This window comes from Aquarana catesbeiana, linkage group LG09, assembly GCF_042186555.1.
Source record: "Aquarana catesbeiana isolate 2022-GZ linkage group LG09, ASM4218655v1, whole genome shotgun sequence".
NCBI classification, from domain to species: Eukaryota; Metazoa; Chordata; class Amphibia; order Anura; family Ranidae; genus Aquarana; species Aquarana catesbeiana.
Genome location: NC_133332.1, coordinates 31,331,221 through 31,350,403, shown reverse-complemented (window position 1 = coordinate 31,350,403; position 19,183 = coordinate 31,331,221). Strand labels below are relative to the sequence as shown.

General features: G+C 45.0%; 1 protein-coding gene across 3 annotated transcripts in view; it reads left to right on the top strand.

The window, feature by feature from the left end:
* Positions 1–214: 214 nt before the first annotated feature.
* The window catches only part of DAXX (death domain associated protein), a 58,456-nt gene continuing 39,487 nt past the window's right edge, over positions 215–19,183 (top strand). For 2 of the 3 annotated variants that reach the window (XM_073598225.1, XM_073598222.1), the window contains exons 1-2: positions 215–368; positions 16,517–16,984. In XM_073598225.1, coding sequence (XP_073454326.1) covers positions 16,595–16,984 — 390 coding nt within the window. In that variant the 5' untranslated portion in view covers positions 215–368; positions 16,517–16,594. Of the gene's footprint in view, positions 369–2,445; positions 2,467–16,516; positions 16,985–19,183 lie in introns of all 3 variants that reach the window. The other variant, XM_073598224.1, reaches the window with a different exon arrangement.

Below are 19,183 nucleotides of genomic sequence, written 5' to 3'. Positions count from 1 at the left end.
GCCCCCCACCTTCATCGACTTTCGATCCAGCTCCCTCCTTTCTCTGCTGCTCCGCCCCTCTCCTCCAGCTCCGCCTTCCTCCTCCTCCTCCTCTAGCTCCGCCTGATTCCTCCTCCTCCTCTCTTGCTCCGCCCCCCTCATCCCGCGCTCTGCCTCCCTTCCCCATCCTATCCGGGCCCCGCCCCTCTTCTTTCTCCCGCTTGTCACTGCGCGCGCTCTGACGTTTTCCCGGAAGCGGAAACGGAGCTCTCCTCTCTTCTGACGCCTAGACTGGGCACCGGAAGAAGGCGCTGTGTCGTTTAACGGTACTTTACGGCTTAGAGCGGCCCGTACCGGTAATTAGGCAGCGGCTGTGGTGTCTGTGACAGGTTAGTTTCCCCTGAGCGGACTTTCCCTCTAAATGGAGTGGGGTAGGTGGAGTGTATACAGTGTGGGCAGACATAGGAATGGCTGAGACCGGCTGTGACAACAATTCATTGTTTGTCTTCATCACCATCATCATCATCATCCTTCCCTCCCCCCCTCTCCCTCCTCCATCACCACCTCCTAGAATTGTGGTACCTACACTGGGCTATATACTACTATACTGGACTGTATATATACTACTCATGTATATACTGCTATATATATATATATATATCTCTATATAGAGAGAGAGAGAGATCTATATATAGAGAGATAATAATATATCTATATATATATATATATATATATATATATATATATATATAGAGAGAGAGAGAGAGAGAGATCTATATATAGAGAGAGCGAATATATCTATCTATCTATATAGAGAGAGATCTAGATATAGAGAGAGAGATAAATATATTTAGAGAGATATATAATATATTCATGGTTGTACATTTTGTATGTTTACTATATCATAGTATTTATTTATGTCTGTATATATAACATATAAATACATTGTCTTTTTTGTTTGTTTTTTTTTTTTTATTTATATAAACATCATTTGTTTTATCTCAAATTTTTTTTAAATATCTGATTTTTTAAAATGTGTGTGTTTATATAAATTTTTTCTTTTTTTTTTTTTTTTTTTTTTTTTTATTACTACATTTAACCACTTCCATACCGGGCATTTTCACCCCCTTTCCTGCCCAGGCCAATTTTCAGCTTTCAGCGTTGTCACACTTTGAATGACAGTTGCGCGGTCATGCGACGTTGTACCCAAATTTAAATTTTGAGGTAAAATAGTGTGCTTGTAAGACCGCTGAGCACTTTTTGTGATTCGGCACTGCGTCGCTTTAACAGACAATTGCGCGGTCGTGCGACGTTGCACCCAAACAAAATTGACGTCCTTTTTTTTTCCCCCCACAAATAGAGCTTTCTTTTGGTGGTATTTGATCACCTCTGCGATTTTTATTTTTTTTGCGCTATAAACAAAAAAAAGAGCGACAATTTAAAAAAAAAAAAAAAATGCACAATATTTATTACTTTTTACTATAATATCCCAATTTTTTTTTTTTTTAATTAAAAAACTATTTTTTTTCCTCAGTTTAGGCCGATATGTATTCTTCTAAATATTTTTGGTAAAAAAAAAAAAAATCCCAATAAGCGTATATTGATTGGTTTTGCGCAAAAGTTATAGCGTCTACAAAATAGGGGATAGATTTGTAATTTTTATTATTAATTTTTTTTTTTTTTACTACTAATGGCGGAGATCTGAAATTTTTATCGTGACTATGACATTGCGGCAGACAGATCGGACACTTTTGACACTATTTTGGGACCATTGACATTTTATAAAGCGATCCGTACTATAAAAATTCCCTGATTACTGTATTAATGTGACTGGCAGGGAAGGGGTTAACACTAGGGGGTGCTGAAGGGGTTAAACGTGTGAGTGATTCTAACTGTGGGTTGGAGGGGACTGATGAGGGGAGGAGAACTGATCGGTGTTCCTCTGTACAAGGAACATACGATCAGTTCTCCTCTCCCTTGACACGACGTGGATCTGTGTGTTTACACACACAGATCCACGCCCCTGCTCTGTGATGAGCAATCGCGGCTGCCGGGCACGCGCATTGGGTCCCCAGTGATGCGGCGAGCGCGCGCTCTCCACAATGCCGGGAAGCCGAGGACGTCATATGACGCCCGCCCGGAGGAACGAAGGGTTTCTGCCGCCGTCATTTTACTATAAGGCGGTAGGGAACTGGTTAAAAAAAAAAATAATGTATATATCACACACACATTTAAAAAAAATCTGATATTTAATTTTTTTTTTTTTTTTGAGATAAAACAAATGACAGTTTTTTTTTTATTGCATTTTAGTGTAAATATGAGATCTGAAGTCTTTTTGACCCCAGATCTCATATTTAAGAGGTCCTGTCATGCTTTTTTTTTTTCTATTGGATGTTTACATTCCTTGTAATAAGAATAAAAGTGACACCAATTTTTTTTTTTTTTTTTTTTTTTTTTTTTTTTTAGAGAACAGTGTAAAAATAAAAGGTGATATAAATCTTCCATCCCGCCGAGCTCGCGTGTAGAAGCGAACACATACGTGAGTTGCGCCCGCATATGAAAACGGTGTTCAAACCACACATGTGAGGTATCGCCACGATTGGTAGAGCGAGAGCAATAATTCTAGCCTTAGACCTCCTCTAACTGAAAACATGCAACCTGTAGAATTTTTTAAACATTGCCTATGGTGATTTTTAAGGGTAAAAGTTTGTTGCCATTCCACAAGTGGGCGCAATTTTGAAGTGTGACATGTTGGGTATCAATTTACTCGACGTAACGTTATCTTTCACAATATTAAAAAAAAAATTGGGCTAATTTTACTGTTATCTTATTTTTTAATTAAAAAAAGTGTATTTTTGCCAAAAAATAGTGTGCTTGTAAGACCACTGTGCAAATACGGTGTGACAGAAAGTATTGCAACAACCGCCATTTTATTCTCTAGGGTGTTAGAAAAAAAATGTATAATGTTTGGGGTTCTAAGTAATTTTCTAGCAAAAAAAAAGCCAGTTTAACTTGTAAACAACAAATCTCAGAAAGAGGCTCGGTCCTTAAGTGGTTAAAGCATGAATAACAGCACAGTGCTTGTGCGGTGTCATTTGGCTCCTTCTATTGCCTAAAAAACATGGCTGATCCTGCCTGGCTATATCCCCCCCCCTGTAAACTGACAACGGTACATCATGGCTGCTGAGCCCTGACACCGTAGTCAGTTTACAGGCCTCTGTCATGTCATCCACTGTGTCTCCTCTGCTCTCTCTCCTCTCGACTCGCCTGCCTATTGGCTCCAGACACTGCCCACCCCTCCTGCTGCTATAAAAAACGATATCATCTGTATACAATCTCATCTGTTATATAATGCTTTAAAAAAATGCAGATTTATACCTTGGAGCGTTTCCTGGCGTTCACATGACTCCTCGGCTCTCTGCTCCCCTTCTCCCCCCCACCCCCTTCCGACTGACGGAAGCGGCGGATTCTCAGGCCCGCCCAATAAAGCTGTCGGCCAAGGAGAGAGCCGAGGAGTCACGTGAGCACCATGCTACAGGTGCATATCATAAATTAACTTTTTGATATTTTAATTTTATTTCAGTAACTCAATTCAGTAAATCAAGTGAAACTCATATATTATATAGATGCATTACACACAGAGAGATATATTTCAAACATTTCTTTCTTTTAAGTTTTATGATTATGGCTTACAGCTAGTGACAACCCCAAATTCTGTATTTCGGAAAAATTGAATATTACATAAGACCAGTTAAAAAGGATTTTCAATACAGAAATGTCTTACTGAAAAGTATGTCCATGTACAGTATAGTATGCACTATGCACTCAATACTTTGTCAGGGCTCCTTTTGCATGAATTACTGCATCAATGCGGTGTGTAATGGAGGTGATCAGCCGGTGGAACTACTGAGGTGTTATGGAAGCCCACGTTGCTTTGGTAGCGGCCTTCAGCTCATCTGCATTGTTGGGTCTGGTGTCTCTCATCTTTCTCTTGACAGTACTACACAAATTCTCTATGGGGTTTAGGTCAGGCAAGTTTGCTGGCCAATCAAGCACAGTGATACCATGATCATTAAACCAGGTATCGGTCCTTGTGGCAGTGTGGGCAGATGCCAAGTCCTTCTGGAAAATGAAATCAGCATCTCCATAAAGCTCGTCAGCAGAGGGAAGCTTCAAGTGCTCTTGAATTTCCTGGTAGAGGGCTGCGCTGACTTTGGACTTTGGATAAAACACAATGGACCAACACCAGCAGATGACATGGCTCCCCAAATCATCACGGACTGTGGTAAATTTTGCATTTCATTTGGAATTTAGGGTCCCAGAGTCTGGAAGAAGAGTGGGGAGGCACAGAATTCAAGTTGCATGAGGTACAGTGGGAAGTTTCCACAGTCAGTGATGATTTGGAAGTCAACAGACCTCTCCTTTTGAAGACAAAGGAACCCATGGACAAAAGAATGGAGGTGTTCTTGAAGCGATCATGGGAAGTAGCCATGGCTAACTTAAAGCTGGCAATGGCTATGACAGTGGCCATGGAGGTTTGGTTAGACCAACTGCAGGCCCATCTGGAAGTAGGGACCTCATGGAAAGAAATCCTGGATTCCCTGCCTATGCTGCAGAAAGTGGCAGGTTATATGGCAGATGCCTCACCGGAATGTGTTTTGAGCTTTCGGCTAAAGCCGCAGCCCTGGTAAACTCTTTGCACCGGACTCTGTGGTTGAAATCCTGGTCAGGTGATCCAGCTTCAAAGATAAGACTTTGTGGCATTCCTTTTGAGGGGGATCTGTTGTTCGTTCCGGACCTGGAGAAGATTTTAGACTGCACAGCGGACAAGAAAAAAGCCTTTCCAGTCAAAAGTAAAAAAGTCCCAGGAAGGCGTTTATTTTGCCCAGAGGTCACGTTTGCAGGCCCCTAAGGAACCAGCCACTAAAGCTGTGGGGGAGGGGGAAACGGAAGCGAGGCAGACTTTTTTTCCTCTACTAAAAAAAACCCCAATGACTTGGTCCCAATGGCAGGGAGACTGGGGCTATTTCTTCCACAGTGGGAAAAGATTGCCCCAAATGGGTTCATTCTAAGGATAATTCGGGGGGGGGGGGGGGGTTTATCGGATTTGTTCAAGGGCACTTCTCCCGAAAGAGCATTTATAACCTCCTCTCCCAGAAATCCTCAGAAGGCAACAGCTCTTCTGTCTCAGATTGGCGACCTGGTAGTCCAGCGGGTCCTCATTCTGGTACCACAACTAGAGATAAATCAAGGTTTCTATTCGCACGTTTTTGTGGTTTAGAAACCATTGGGCAAATTCTCCCTAATTTTGAATTTAAAACCACTGAACAAAGGGGTGATCTATAATTTCAAAAGCAATTTTGACCTCAAATTATTTTATTGCTTCCCTTTGACTGAAGGGATGCATATTTATGCATCCTGATCCACGAGGAATTGCAAAAGTTCCTGAGGGTGGCAATCAAGTGGGGGGAACAATGTCCGCCATCTCCAGTTCAGGGCCCTGCCATTCGGCCTGTCCTCATACCCCAGGACTTTTACAAAAGTTCTGGCGGAGGCAATAGCAACGCTTAGGCCAGGGGTCTTCAAACTGAGGCCCTCCAGGTGTTCAGGAACTACAATTCCCATCATGCCTAGTCATGTCTGTGAATGTCAGAGTTTTACAATGCCTCATGGGATGTGTAGTTCTGAAACAGCTGGAGGGCCGTAGTTTGAGGATCCCTGGCTTAGGCTAAGGGGATCTCGGTCATCCCATATTTGGATGACTATTTATTTTTCGCCCTTTCATGCCCCAGTTGCAGAAGGATCTGCGGATGGCCATTTCTTTCCTGGAGGACTTGGGGTAGTTGGTAAACAGAGAAAAATCAAACCTGACCCTGTCACAGGATGTGCGTTACTTAGGATACAGGGTGAAATCTATAACGCAGAAAGTCTACCTCCACGAAGAAGGTAAAAGAAAAAGTAAAGGATACAGCTGCTTGTTTGCAAAACAATCTGGTGGTGTCCGTCCAGACAGCCATGTCTGGTCTGGGGCTATTGGCAGCGATGATCCCAGTGGTTCCGTGGGCGAGGGCCCCTTCAGGTGTCTGCAGGCCAACGCCTTGAGGAACTGGGGCGGGAGTCCACAATTGTTGGACAGGACCTTCCACCTATCTCTGAAGACCAAGAGGTCTCGGTGGTGGAGGGAGGAGCAAAACCTTGTTTGGGGTCTTCTGTGGTCAATGTCTGTTTGTATCACCACAGACGCCAGTGCCTAGAGATGGGGGGAACGGAGTCCCAAAGGTCAGCCAATTGTAGGGAGCTGCAGGCGTTTTGGGAGGCTCTGAAAGCATTTGCCACTGCAGTGAGGGATCACCACGTTCAAATCTCGTTGGACAGTGTAACGGCAGTCTCATATATCAACAAACAGGGAGGGACGCGGTGTCCATCCCTGATATGGCTGGGGCAGAGGGCAATCTGTGCTTGATTCCAGCAGTCCACCCCAAGGGGGTGGACAATCGTCTGGTGGACTTCCTGAGTTGCCACCAGGTTCGAGAATCGGAGTGGTGACTAAACAGGGACGTCTTCCAGCTAATTGCAGAGAAATGGGGCCTTCTGCAGGTGAATTTACTCGCCAACAAGTCAAATGCCAGAATTCTAATGTACTTTTCGTTCAAAAGAGACGAAGTGGCCAAGGGGATAGATGCCTTGGCACAGGAGTGGGCGTTTCGTCTTTGTGCCTTTCCCCCCCGTTCAAAATGATTCCTCTAGTCCTGAAGAAATTTGCACAAGAACACACCACAATGATTTTAGTGGTTCCATATTGGCTGAAGAGGGCTTGGTTTTCCACGCTGTTACGCCTGGCGGAAGAACCTCCCCTCATGCTGCCGAGAGGGAAGATCTGTTGTAACATGGCCTGGTTCGGCTGCTGAAATATCAGTCTAAAACTGTTGGCTTGGTATCTGAGGAAAGCCTCCTGAAGTCTAAGGGGCTTTCAGATAGGGTGGTGAATACGATCCTATCCAGTAGAAAGCAGGTGACCCAAGCAGTTTATTTTAAATTTTGGAAAGTGTTTTTATTCTTGGTTGGACACCAGGAAGGTGTCTGGGTGTTCCAACCCACTTAGAGTTTTTACAAGACTGAGCAGACCAAGGGCTGGCCATCAGCACATTAAGGCTCGGTTCACACGTAAACCAGCCGCGGATTGCACAGCAACGCTGTCCATCCCTGTTCTCCGTTGCAGGGACGAATCGGGGCAGAATCTTTGCCTGAATTCAGCCCTGAAACAGAGGCAAAGACGTACATAGTTTCTGTGCAGTGCGCTCCGCAGCTGCCCCGGAGACGTGAACCTGCTCCATAGAGAGCCATTCACATTCTCCTGCTATGCGAATTGGATGCGCAAAAACCCGCACCCAATTTGCATAGGTGTGAACACAGCCTAAAAGTTCAAGTGGCGGCCTGTGTCTCTGTTTTTTGAACAACCCCTGGCGTTGGATCCTCTAGTCAGCAGGTTCTTTAAGGGGTTAGCCAGAATCAGGCCCGTCCTGTTCAGGATTCTGACAAAATGGGATTTGGCAATTGTATTGCAGGGTTTGATAAAGCGTTCGCAGGAGGAAGATCTGTCCTTAAATGGGCCACTCTCAGAACAGTCTTTCTGGTTGCAATTTTTACAGCCAGACGCATTAGCGAGCTGCAAACTTTCTATTTAAGAGCCTTGACTACAGATTTTTGAGGACAGGCCAGTAATGATCTGGGGTTCTTGCCAAAGGTGGCCTCTAAATTCCACAGGGTTTAGGAAATTGTCTTGCCTTCCTTCTGTACGTCTCCAACTAATCCTAAAGCAGAAGAATTCCACCAACTAGATGTGAGGGCTTTGGTCTTCTTGCGTTATCTGGAGTTGTCCGAAGGCATTCGAAAGTCCATTGGATCAAACAGACAGTTATGGAAGCTTACAAAACTTTGAAGAAGGCGTGCCGCTTCTCCCCGATGGCTCACTCTACGCGGGCGCGGTGCGCTTCTTTTGCGAAGTGAGCTGGGGCAAGGCAAGAACACATTTGCAGAGCAGCGACATGGTCAAGCTACTTGACTTTCATTAAGCAATATAGGCTGGACATTCTCTTGGCACAAGATCAAGCGTTCGATCAACCCGAACTAAACCCATTGATTTACAGTTGCAAAAAACTGTTAGCATACCTGGCATGCTGGGAATATAAATAAGAAAAGATGGTGGTTGCGCTGTGATAAAGGGGCGATGGGGGAGGGGCTACAAAAATGACCAATGTGACAGAGTGGGCTGAAAAATGAGCCAAATGCACTAATGGGCTCTAGATGCTAAAAAACGTAATGAAAATACAGTACAAAATTGCTGGTCAACACAAAGATAAGTATTAAATTATAAGCAGGCAATGCGTAATGTATAAAGGTAATGGTGGAACAGTGAATCCAGTAGAAATGACTACTTAAATAAAACAAACCTTATAAATGGAAAAATGTAAACCGCTGTGTGTATGTGTTTTGTTTTTGTTTTTTTGTACCCTGAAAAAAAATTATTACGTGCTAGTAGAGCCGCACGATTAATAGTTAACCACTTCCCTACCCGCCCATTGTCATATGATGTCCACAGATGGGATCTCCCATCCTGGGCGGGCATCATATGATGTCCTCTGCTTCCCGGCGGTGCAGAGGGCGCGCCCCTGCCCCGCGATCGCTCGTTACAGAGTAGGACCGTGGATCTGTGTGGGGAGAGGAGACAGATTGTGTGTTCCTAGTATATAGGAACACCGATCGGTCTCTTCACCCAGGCAGTCCCCTCCCCCTACAGTTAGAATCACTCCCTAGGACACATTTACCCCTTGATCGCCCCCTAGTGTTAACCCCTTCCTTGACAGTGACATTTATACAGTAATCAGTGCATATTTATAGCACTGATCGCTGTATAACTGTCAGTGGTCCTAAAGTAGTGTCAAAAGTGTCCGATATGTCCGCCGCAATGTCACAGTCACGATAAAAATCGCAGATCATCACCATTACTAGTAAAACAATTGAGGAATTTTTTTTTTTAAATTTGGGATATTTATTATAGCAAAAACTTAAAAATATTGTTTTTTTTTTTCTCAAACTTGTCCCTCTTCTTTTGTTTATAGCGCAAAAAATAAAAAGAGGTGATCAAATACCACCAAAAGAGAGCTCTATTTGTGGGGGGGGGGGGGGGGGATGATGAAAACTTCATATGGGTACAGTGTTGCGTGACCGCGCAATTGTCTTTCATAATGTTACAGCGCTGAAAATTGGCTTGGGCAGGAAGGGGGTGAAAATGCCCTGTATTGAAGTGGTTAAAAAAATCACGATCTTGATTCAACCCCCTTTACAATCTTAAAGGAGTTGCAAACCCTCAGTTTTTCACTGTAATGCATTCTATGCATTACAGTGAAAAACCTTCTGTGCTGCAGCTGCTCCCCAGAGCCCTCCTTTTTCTTACCTGAACCCGGACGTTCCAGCAACGGGATGAGTACTCGGCTCCAGCCACTGTCTCTGGTCTTCAATGGATCGTTTAATAGGGGAGGAAGCCATTGGCTCCCGCTGCGATCAATCAAATCCAGTGAGGGTGGTGGCCGCTCTGTGTAAAAACCCTTGCACAGGGCAGGTAAGTATGACATGTTTGTTATTTAAAAAAAACAAAAACGGTAGCTTTACAATGACTTTAATCTAAAATTTCAACGATTCTATGTAAACAGTGCAGAGCCATTCTCTGCTCAGAGCTGTTAAACATTTTCTGGCTTTTTTTTTTTTTTTTTATCAACATTGGTCAGTGTTGAGAGAAAAGAGAAGTGATACAATGTATCATTTGGTCTTTTAGATCAAAGGGTTGAACTTCTGTCTGTAAATGAGGTCAGTTTAACCACTTAAAGACTAAGCGTTTTTTCTGACATTTGTTGTGTACAAGTTAAAATCAGTATTCTTTCCTAGAAAATTACTGAGAACCCCGAAACATTATATATATTTATCAGAGACCCTAGAGAATAAAATGGTGGTCGTTGCAATATTTTATGTCAGATTGTATTTGCGCAGCGGTCTTGCAAACGCAATTTTTTTGGGGAAAAATACACTTCGATGAATTAAAAAAAACAGTAAAGTTAGCCTGTTTTTGTGGTTTTTTTTTTTTTTTTTTTTAATTATTATTTAAATAAGTGTGTGTATGTATGTATATATGTGTGTGTATACAGTTGTGCTCTAAAGTTTACATACCCTGGCAGAATTTATGATTTCTTGGCCATTTTTCAGAGGATATAAATGATAACACAAAAACTTTTCTTTCACTCATGGTTAGTGTTTGGCTGAAGCCATTTATCATCAATCAACTGTGTTTACTCTTTATAAATCATAATCACAACAGAAACTACCCAAATGACCCTGATTAAAAGTTTACATACCCCAGTTCTTAATACCGTGTATTGCCCCCTTTAACATCAATGACAGCTTGAAGTCTTTTGTGGTATTTGTGGATGAGGCTCTTTATCTTCTCAGATGGTAAAGCTGCCCATTCCTCTTGGCAAAAAGCCTCCAGTTCTTGTAAATTCTTGGGCTGTCTTGTATGAACTTCACGTTTTGAGATCTCCCCAGAGTGGATCAATGATATTGAGATCAGGAGACTGAGATGGTCACTCCGGAACCTTCACTTTATTCTGCTGTAGCCAATGACAGGTTGACTTGGCCTTGTGTTTTGGATCATTGTCATGTTGGAATGTCCAAGTACATCCCATACGCAGCTTCCTGGCTGATGAATACAAATGTTCTTCCAGTAATTTTTGATAACATACTGCATTCATCATCTTGCCATCAATTTTGACCAAATTTCCTGTGCCTTTGTAGCTCACACATCCCCAAAACATCAGCGATCCACCTCCGTACCTTTCATCATAGGCCTTGTTGACTCCTCTCCAACTGTAGCTTTTATGGTTGTGGCCTAAAGGCTAAATTTTGGTCTCATCATTCCAAATGACTTTTTGCCAGAAGGTTTGAGGCTTGTCTCTGTGCTGTTTGGCATATTGTTAGCGTAGTAATGGCTTTCTTCTGGCGACTCGACCATGGAGCCCATCTTTCTTCAAGTGCCTCCTTATTGTGCATCTTGAAACAGCCACACCACATGTTTTCAGAGTCCTGTATTTCACGTGAAGTTATTTGTGGGATTTTCTTTGCATCCCGAACAATTTTCCTGACAGTTGTGGCTGAAATTTTAGTTGGTCTACCTGACCGTGGTTTGGTTTCAACAGAACCCCTCATTTTCCACTTCTTGATTAGAGTTTGAACACTGCTGATTGGCTTTCCCAATTCCTCGGATATCTTTTTATATCCCTTTCCTGTTTTATAAAGTTCAACTACCTACCGCAGATCCTTTGACAATTCTTTTGGTTTCCCCATGACTCAGAATCCAGAAACGTCAGTGCAGCACTGGATGACAGATGTAAGGGTCTGTCAGGAGTCCAGAAACTCATTGACCTTTTATACACACACATTATATCCAAGCAAACAGATCACAGGTGAGGATGGTTACCTTTAATAGCCATTCCAACCGCTTTGTATCAACTTGTGTGCATGTTATCAGGCCAAAATCACCAGGGTATGTAAACTTTTGATCAGGGTCATTTGGGTAGTTTCTGTTGTGATTATGATTTATAAAGAGTAAACACAGTTGATTGATAATAAATGGCTTCAGCCAAACACTAACCATGAGTGAAAGAAATGTTTTTGTGTTATCATTCTTATTCTCTGAAAAATGGCCAAGAAATCATAAATTCTGCCAGGGTATGTAAACTTATGCGCACAACTGTATGTTTGTGTGTGCGTATATACACATTAATATAAATGTGTGTGTAGGATGATGTTACCTATAGGTAAAAGTCAGCTATGGGAGTTTACTCCTTTAATAATTTTGCCACCAAAATAAGTGTGTGCTGTAACTTTCCTCCAGCATTGTTCCTTCTTGCTGGAGGCTGCCCTTTTGCTGAAGCCCCTGAACAGCACTAAATCATAAAGCTGAACTAAGCTCATCGATTTAACAGTTTCAAAAAAGTTACCTTCCTGGAATGCTTTCAGTGCTACCTGTCACATTTGCGTGGGTCCTCAAACGGTCAAACCTAACTGATCACATGTGCAGCACCATGGCGGTTGCAGATCAAACAGAAGCAGCTCATTGGCTGTAAAGGATTGCATAGTTTAATTCTGCTTTAAGGCTGTCAGCAGATCGACCTCTACAGACTCAGCAGTGCCTAAAAATGGAGAGCAACTGAGCATGTGCAGAGCAGGGTGAGACGGTGTATTACTGGATTTTAACCACTTCAATACCAGGCACTTATACACCTTCCTGCCCAGACCAATTTTCAGCTTTCAGCGCTGTCGCAGTTTGAATGACAATTGCACGGTCATCCATCACTGTACCCAAACTAAATTTGTATCATTTTGTTCCCACAAATAGAGCTTTCTTTTGGTGGTATTTGATCACCTCTGCGGTTTTTATTTTTTGCTAAACAAATAAAAAAAGACCGAAATTTTTGAAAAAAAATAAAAGTTTTGCTTTTGTTTCTGTTAAAAAAAATTGTAAATAAGTAAGTTATCTCTTACTGATGGGCACTGATAAGGCGGCACTCATATGGCGACACCGATGAGGTGGCACCAATGAGCAGGCACTGATATGCGGCACTGATGGGCACTGGTAGGCGGCACTGATATGGAGCACTGATGGGCATTGATAGGCGGCACTGATGGGCACTCATGGGTGGCACTGATAGGCAGCACTCATGGGTGGCACTGATAGTCGGCACTGATAGTCGGCACTGATAGTGGGCACTGATGGGCGGCACTGATAGTGGGCACTGATGGGCGGCACTGATAGTGGGCACTGATGGGCAGCACTGATAGTGGGCACTGATGGGCGGCACTGATAGTGGGCACTGATGGGCGGCACTGATAGTGGGCACTGATGGGCGGCACTGATAGTGGGCACTGATGGGCAGCACTGATAGTGGGCACTGATGGGCATCCCTGGTGGCACTGGCAGTGGTAGGCATTGGAGTGGGCACTGATTGGCAGCTGCCTGGGCACAGACTGGTATTTCCCTGGGGGTCTAGGGGGCATACCTGGTGGTCCAGTGTGGATGGCCATCCTGGTGGTCCTGGGCAGCTTCCCTGGTGGTCCTGGGTGGGATCCGAGGGGGGGCTGTGCTGATAAACAATCAGCAGAGACCCCCCTTGTCAGGAGAGCAGCCAATCGGCTCTCCTCTACTCGCGTCTGTCAGGCACGAGTGAGGAAAAGCCAATCACCGGCTCTTCCTATTTACATCGTGATCAGCCGTCAGAGGCTCTTTACCCAGATCGGAGTTGCAGTGTGTCAGACTGACACACCGCAACAACGATCGCCACGATGCGCGTGTCCCCAGGGGTGCGCAGCAGCTTAATATCCTGATCGAATCATATGACGTCCGGTCAGGATATTGAAACCACTTTGCCGCCTTCATTTTGCTATATGGCGGGCGGCAAGTGGTTAAACAGTATAAAACCTTTGGCTCCATTCACACCAATGCGTTTTTTGTTTTTTTTATACTTTTTGCAGAAATACAGGACATTTTTTTTTTTTTACATGGGTTCCTATGGAACAAGTTCACATCAATGCATTTTCGTGCCTTTGCATTTTTGGAAAAGACCGGGGACTTTTTTAAATGTAAGATGGTGCTTTTTTTTTTTTTTTTTTTTTTTTTTTGCTTCTTCTTTTTTGGTTCAATAGGTTGCAATGGAGAAGGTGCAGAAAAGCAATTTGCCACCTTTTGCATTTTTAAATCTGCCCTACAACAAATCCCCCCCTCCCCCAAATAAAAGCATAAAAATGCAAATCGTGGTGAAAAACAATGCAGAAAGCACAGCAAAAAGTACTGCAGAAACACTCAAACGCAACATGCATAGATGTGAATCAATCCTTTTTATTAATGTGTTACATAGCTATACCTGCAAAAGGGGCCAGCCTGAAGTCATCTAACAGGACTTTAATTTTCTGACTAAAGTTCCACTTTAAGCAGAGACCCTGGAGAATAAAACGATGGTTGCAATTTTTATGTGGAACGGCGCCAAATTACGTTATGTAAACATCTCCATAGGCGACGCTTTAAAAGCCTTTACAGGTTACTGGTTTAGTGTTACACAGGAGGTCTGTTGCTAGAATTATTTCTCTTGCTCAGACATTCGGCAATACCTCACATGTTTGGTTCAAACGCTGTTTACATATGTGTGCGGGACTGATGAATTTTTTTTTAAATGTATTTTATTTTATTTAAAAAAAAAAAAAAAAATGTTATCAACTTTATTGCTTTCACAAAGGATGACGAACATTTCTTGTGATAGCATGTGCTGTCATAGGTCCCCTTTAATGGAGAGATCTGGGGTTTATTAAACCCCAGATCTCTCCTTTGACCTCCAAAGAGATTGGTTTATGCAGATGCTTTCTCAAGCCTGTAACTGTTTGTTTACATGAGACTGAAACTGGAAGTGACGAGATCCCTTATGCTGCCCCCTGTAAAAGTGATCTACTGATTGTATAGCTGCTAGGATCACTTTCACATAAAACAGAATCTACAGCTGAAATACCAGGAGCAGCGTTCAGCCTCATTAGAAATAAATGCCCCAAACGTGTTCAGAAAAGAGCATGCTGGCCCTGCCTCACAATTAGTAGCAGTGTTATCAGGGTGCTGTGCTTGCTTCTTCAGTCGACCATAGGCCTTCCTATGGGCAGCCCAACAGCCAACCGAAGAAGCACACAAGGTAGGTGACATTGTTGCTGCTAATTGTGAGGCGTTTAGTGCTGCATGATTCTAAACACACTAAAAAGACAGATTTAGGCCTCATTCATACTGGTGCACTTTTTCCTACACCTGTGTGAAGGGTCGTCTTCACCCACACAGGATGCACGTGTTCATGCAAACCCATGCAGACAGCCTGTTCAAAGCAATGAGAGGTGGCCAGCTGCACGGATTTCCAAGCACATCCTGGAATGCGCATCTGTAGCTTTGATCCACGTATCAGAATGCAGACCAACTGCAAGTGTATGCTCTGGGTTGTTCTTGAAGATCTGTGTAGGCCTGTGCAGCCCGGTCACATGTCATTTACTTAAACATGCTGCCTGCACAGAACACCTGTGCATCTCATGCGGGTGAGGACAGCTCTTCACAGGGGTGTACAGATAGGTAAGCCCATGTGAATGAGGCCCTAGAATTTACATACTCTAATCCCATGGTCCCCAACCTGCAGCCCTTTGGCACTTTTTGTTCAACTCTGGAGACATTAATCTGTGTTTCCCTATTTCCCTGTTACAGTAGTGATTTCTTTTATATTGGGAAAAAAAAAAAGTTTATTATTTATTAAAGAGCACATTACAAGCAAGGTACAGAACATCCATGGCTTAATGATTCAGATTATTACGCACTCCAAAGTATTCTTGTTTTTCCACATTGGCATCTACAGAGTACGGCTCAATAATATGGTGTTTGCTGCAATGCAGCTACCACCATCGTAGGACGGTCTGTCAGTTAAATAAACACATATCATATTGCAATCCGATTTATCTGGTCCCCCGACCCATGTGGGCTCCTTGTTCATTAATTAAAAGATAAAGAGAAGAAGGAGAAAGATAGTAGTGATTTCTAGCAGCCACATTTTAATAGGTCTCCCATTTATCACAGTCTCTTAAAACATGTACCCAGTTTCCAACATTTCTTATAGCCTGTTCAGTCCCTGACCGTCTCCTGCAGCACGTCCCCAGTCCCTGACCGTCTCCTGCAGCACGTCCCCAGTCCCTGACCGTCTCCTGCAGCACGTCCCCAGTCCCTGACCGTCTCCCGCAGCACGTCCCCAGTCCCTGACCGTCTCCCGCAGCACGTCCCCAGTCCCTGACCGTCTCCCGCAGCACGTCCCCAGTCCCTGACCGTCTCCCGCAGCACGTCCCCAGTCCCTGACCGTCTCCCGCAGCACGTCCCCACTCCCTGACCGTCTCCCGCAGCACGTCCCCACTCCCTGACCGTCTCCCGCAGCACGTCCCCACTCCCTGACCGTCTCCCGCAGCACGTCCCCAGTCCCTGACCGTCTCCCGCAGCACGTCCCCAGTCCCTGACCGTCTCCCGCAGCACGTCCCCAGTCCCTGACCGTCTCCCGCAGCACGTCCCCAGTCCCTGACCGTCTCCCGCAGCACGTCCCCAGTCCCTGACCGTCTCCCGCAGCACGTCCCCAGTCCCTGACCGTCTCCCGCAGCACGTCCCCAGTCCCTGACCGTCTCCCGCAGCACGTCCCCAGTCCCTGACTATAACCTGTTGTGTGTCTGCTATCTCAGCTAATGAATTTTATGTGCATCCCTTTGGTGATGATGGGGGGCCACACTTGAAGCCGCCCATATCAGCATTGCTGACCACCACTGCTCTTATCGCTCTGGCTAGATGTGCCCCTTTTTCAGCGTGTTCATAATGAAATGTACAGCAAGAAAAGCATGAATGTATTTTACCCTTTTTTTTTTTCTCTCTCTTTTTCAGGTTGGGATTGAGCCTTGCCTACCCTGGCTTGCCATGCTCATGCAGAACTCTCTGTCCTTGAGATTTTGAGGTGGAAAGATGGCCAAGGTGGTTGATATCATTGTGCTGGATGATGGCGATGATGAGGAAATACCATCCTATTCTATACCATCCTATTCTCCTATACCATCCTGTTCTCCTATAGCATCCTGTTCTCCTATAGCATCCTGTTCTCCTATAGCATCCTGCTCTCCTAAAGCATCCTGCTCTCCTAAAGCATCCTGCTCTCCTAAAGCATCCTGCTCTCCTAAAGCATCCTGCTCTCCTAAAGCATCCTGCTCCCCTAAAGCATCCTGTTCCCCTAAAGCAAAGGAAAGTCCACCTGAGCCTCCACCAGCATCTGAGCCGCAGAGCAGTGGAAATAAAGATGGCGGAAACACCCAAAACAAGGCCTCGATGAGTGCAGAAAACCAAAAACTTTTTGAGGAGGTATTGCACACTTGTGTTTTTTTGTCCATTCTTAGTGAGGTCCATGCCTATTTCTAGCTAACCCCTCACCTTTGGTCAAAGCTGTGATTGCTACTGTCCTGCTCCTATGTTCTCAGGCTGTTTCTTTTAAAGTAATTGTAAAGACTGAAAGTTTTCAACCTTCATGCATATGCATGAAAGTAAAAAATAAACTTTTGTCAGCAGCAGCCTCCATAATATTTGCCTGATCCAACGATGTGCACAAGAGCAGCGGCTCTCCGGGGTCTCTGCCGCCTCATTGGCTTCTACTACTGTCAGTCACAGCCATTGAGCCGATGAGGAGAGGGCAGGGACAGGGCTGAGCCACGCTATGTGTCTAAATGGACAGCTGCTTGCTGTGGGGGCACTCTGCAGGAGGGAGGGGCCAGGAGCGCCAGCAGGGGACCCACAAAGAGAAGGATCGGGTCTGCTCTGTGCAAAACCACTGCAGAGAGCAGGTCAGCATGACATTAAAAAAATCAAAATTTAATATCACTTTAATGCATTCTGTGCATTAAGGTAAAAAAAAACTTCTCTGTGTAGCTCCCCGTTATACTTACTTGAGACCAATCTCGATCCAGCAATGTTGACGTAAGCAGAGGCTCTCTCCCTCAGTGGCTTAGATACAGCAGCGGGAGCCATTGGCTGTCACCCGCAGCCAGTGAGGAGGGGCGAAGCCACGCTCCTTGGGTCTATGGACTCACAGAACCAGTTCGGGAGCGAGCACACAAGAGTGCCTCCATCGAAAAGCTTGCCATGGGGGGAGGAGCCAGGAGTGCAAGCAGGAGACCTGAGAAGACGAGGATCAGGGCTGCTCCATTCAAAACCGTTACACAGAGCAGGTAAGTATATTAAGTTTATTTAAAAAAAAAAAAAAAAATGCCTTTGGAATTACTAGAAAAAAAATGCACCCTATGCTGCTATGCTCGCCTCCTGAACTCTGGAGTCAAGTGCCGGTGATCTTCAAGGGTGAATGACCCCCCCGAGCAACATTCAACCCATTTCCTGCGAGTACAGGTAGTCATGGACACACCCCCTGGAGGTGCATCATCGTGCTGCCTTGGGTTCACAATACTGTTGCACAGAAGAGCACACGTATCATTACAGCCAATCTGTTCAGGAGTAAGCCCCATTGATGCCCAATGAGAAAGAAAGTACCCTTGGCATCACATGACCAGCCAGAAGCCTGCTGCGTGTAAAGTGGAACGTTAGGCTCCATGATGAAAATGGACAGACAAGGAGGACTTTTAATGCAGAAGGCACATGCTTTGTCTAGTCTGTTTTAATGCTTTTTACCAGCCTGTCCGCCCCTGTACAGTAAACTGCACAAGCACGACTCGCTGCACAATTTTGGCAGTGCCGAACCTGTGGGAATTACGTCATCTTGGCTCAGCCAATGACAGCGGCCGGCTATTAAGACCCAAAGGCCGGCCGCCCGAAGAAGATGTCAGCGGCCAGGGGTGAGTTCCTGGGGGGACGGCACTTCGCTGGATTCAAGGTAAGTATAGTTCCTCTTTAAGATGTGTGTAAAGTGATCCTAAAAGGATGAGTATGGTCAAAGATATTTGGCCATATTTCTCCTGTGGGTCACAGAAGTGCACTTAGTTCTGCCCCCCTCCACACTGTGACCCAGATTCAGAGAGGCGGGGATCCCAACAATAATTTTGGGATCCACCCAGATGCCTGACCAGCAGCTGACTGAGCCTCTCAGTGCACCGCTGAGAGCCTGAGCCAACTGCTCTCACCCCCTGCACAGTCAGGCGCTCGGGTGAGTGCTGGAGGGGCAGCGATCAGCGGTTTTTGATTGCTGAGCTCTCGGTGTAGACTTGGCAGCCATCTAGGCAAGTGTAAGGCCCCTTTCACACTGGGGCGGTGGGGGCGTCGGCGGTACAACAGTGCTATTTTTAGCGCTGCTGTACCGTCGTTCTTGCAGCGGTATTCGGCCGCTAGCGGTGCGGTTTTAACCCCCACTGGCGGCCGAAAAAGGGTTAAAATCACTCGTACAGCGCGGCTATAGCTGCGGTATTGCCTCGGTATAGCCGCGCTGTCCCATTGATTTCAATGGGCAGGAGCGGTTTAGGAGCGGTGAATACACCGCTCCAAAGAAGCGGTTTGCAGGACTTTTTTCACCGTCCTGCCAGCGCACCGCTTCAGTGTGAAAGCCCTCGGGCTTTCACACTG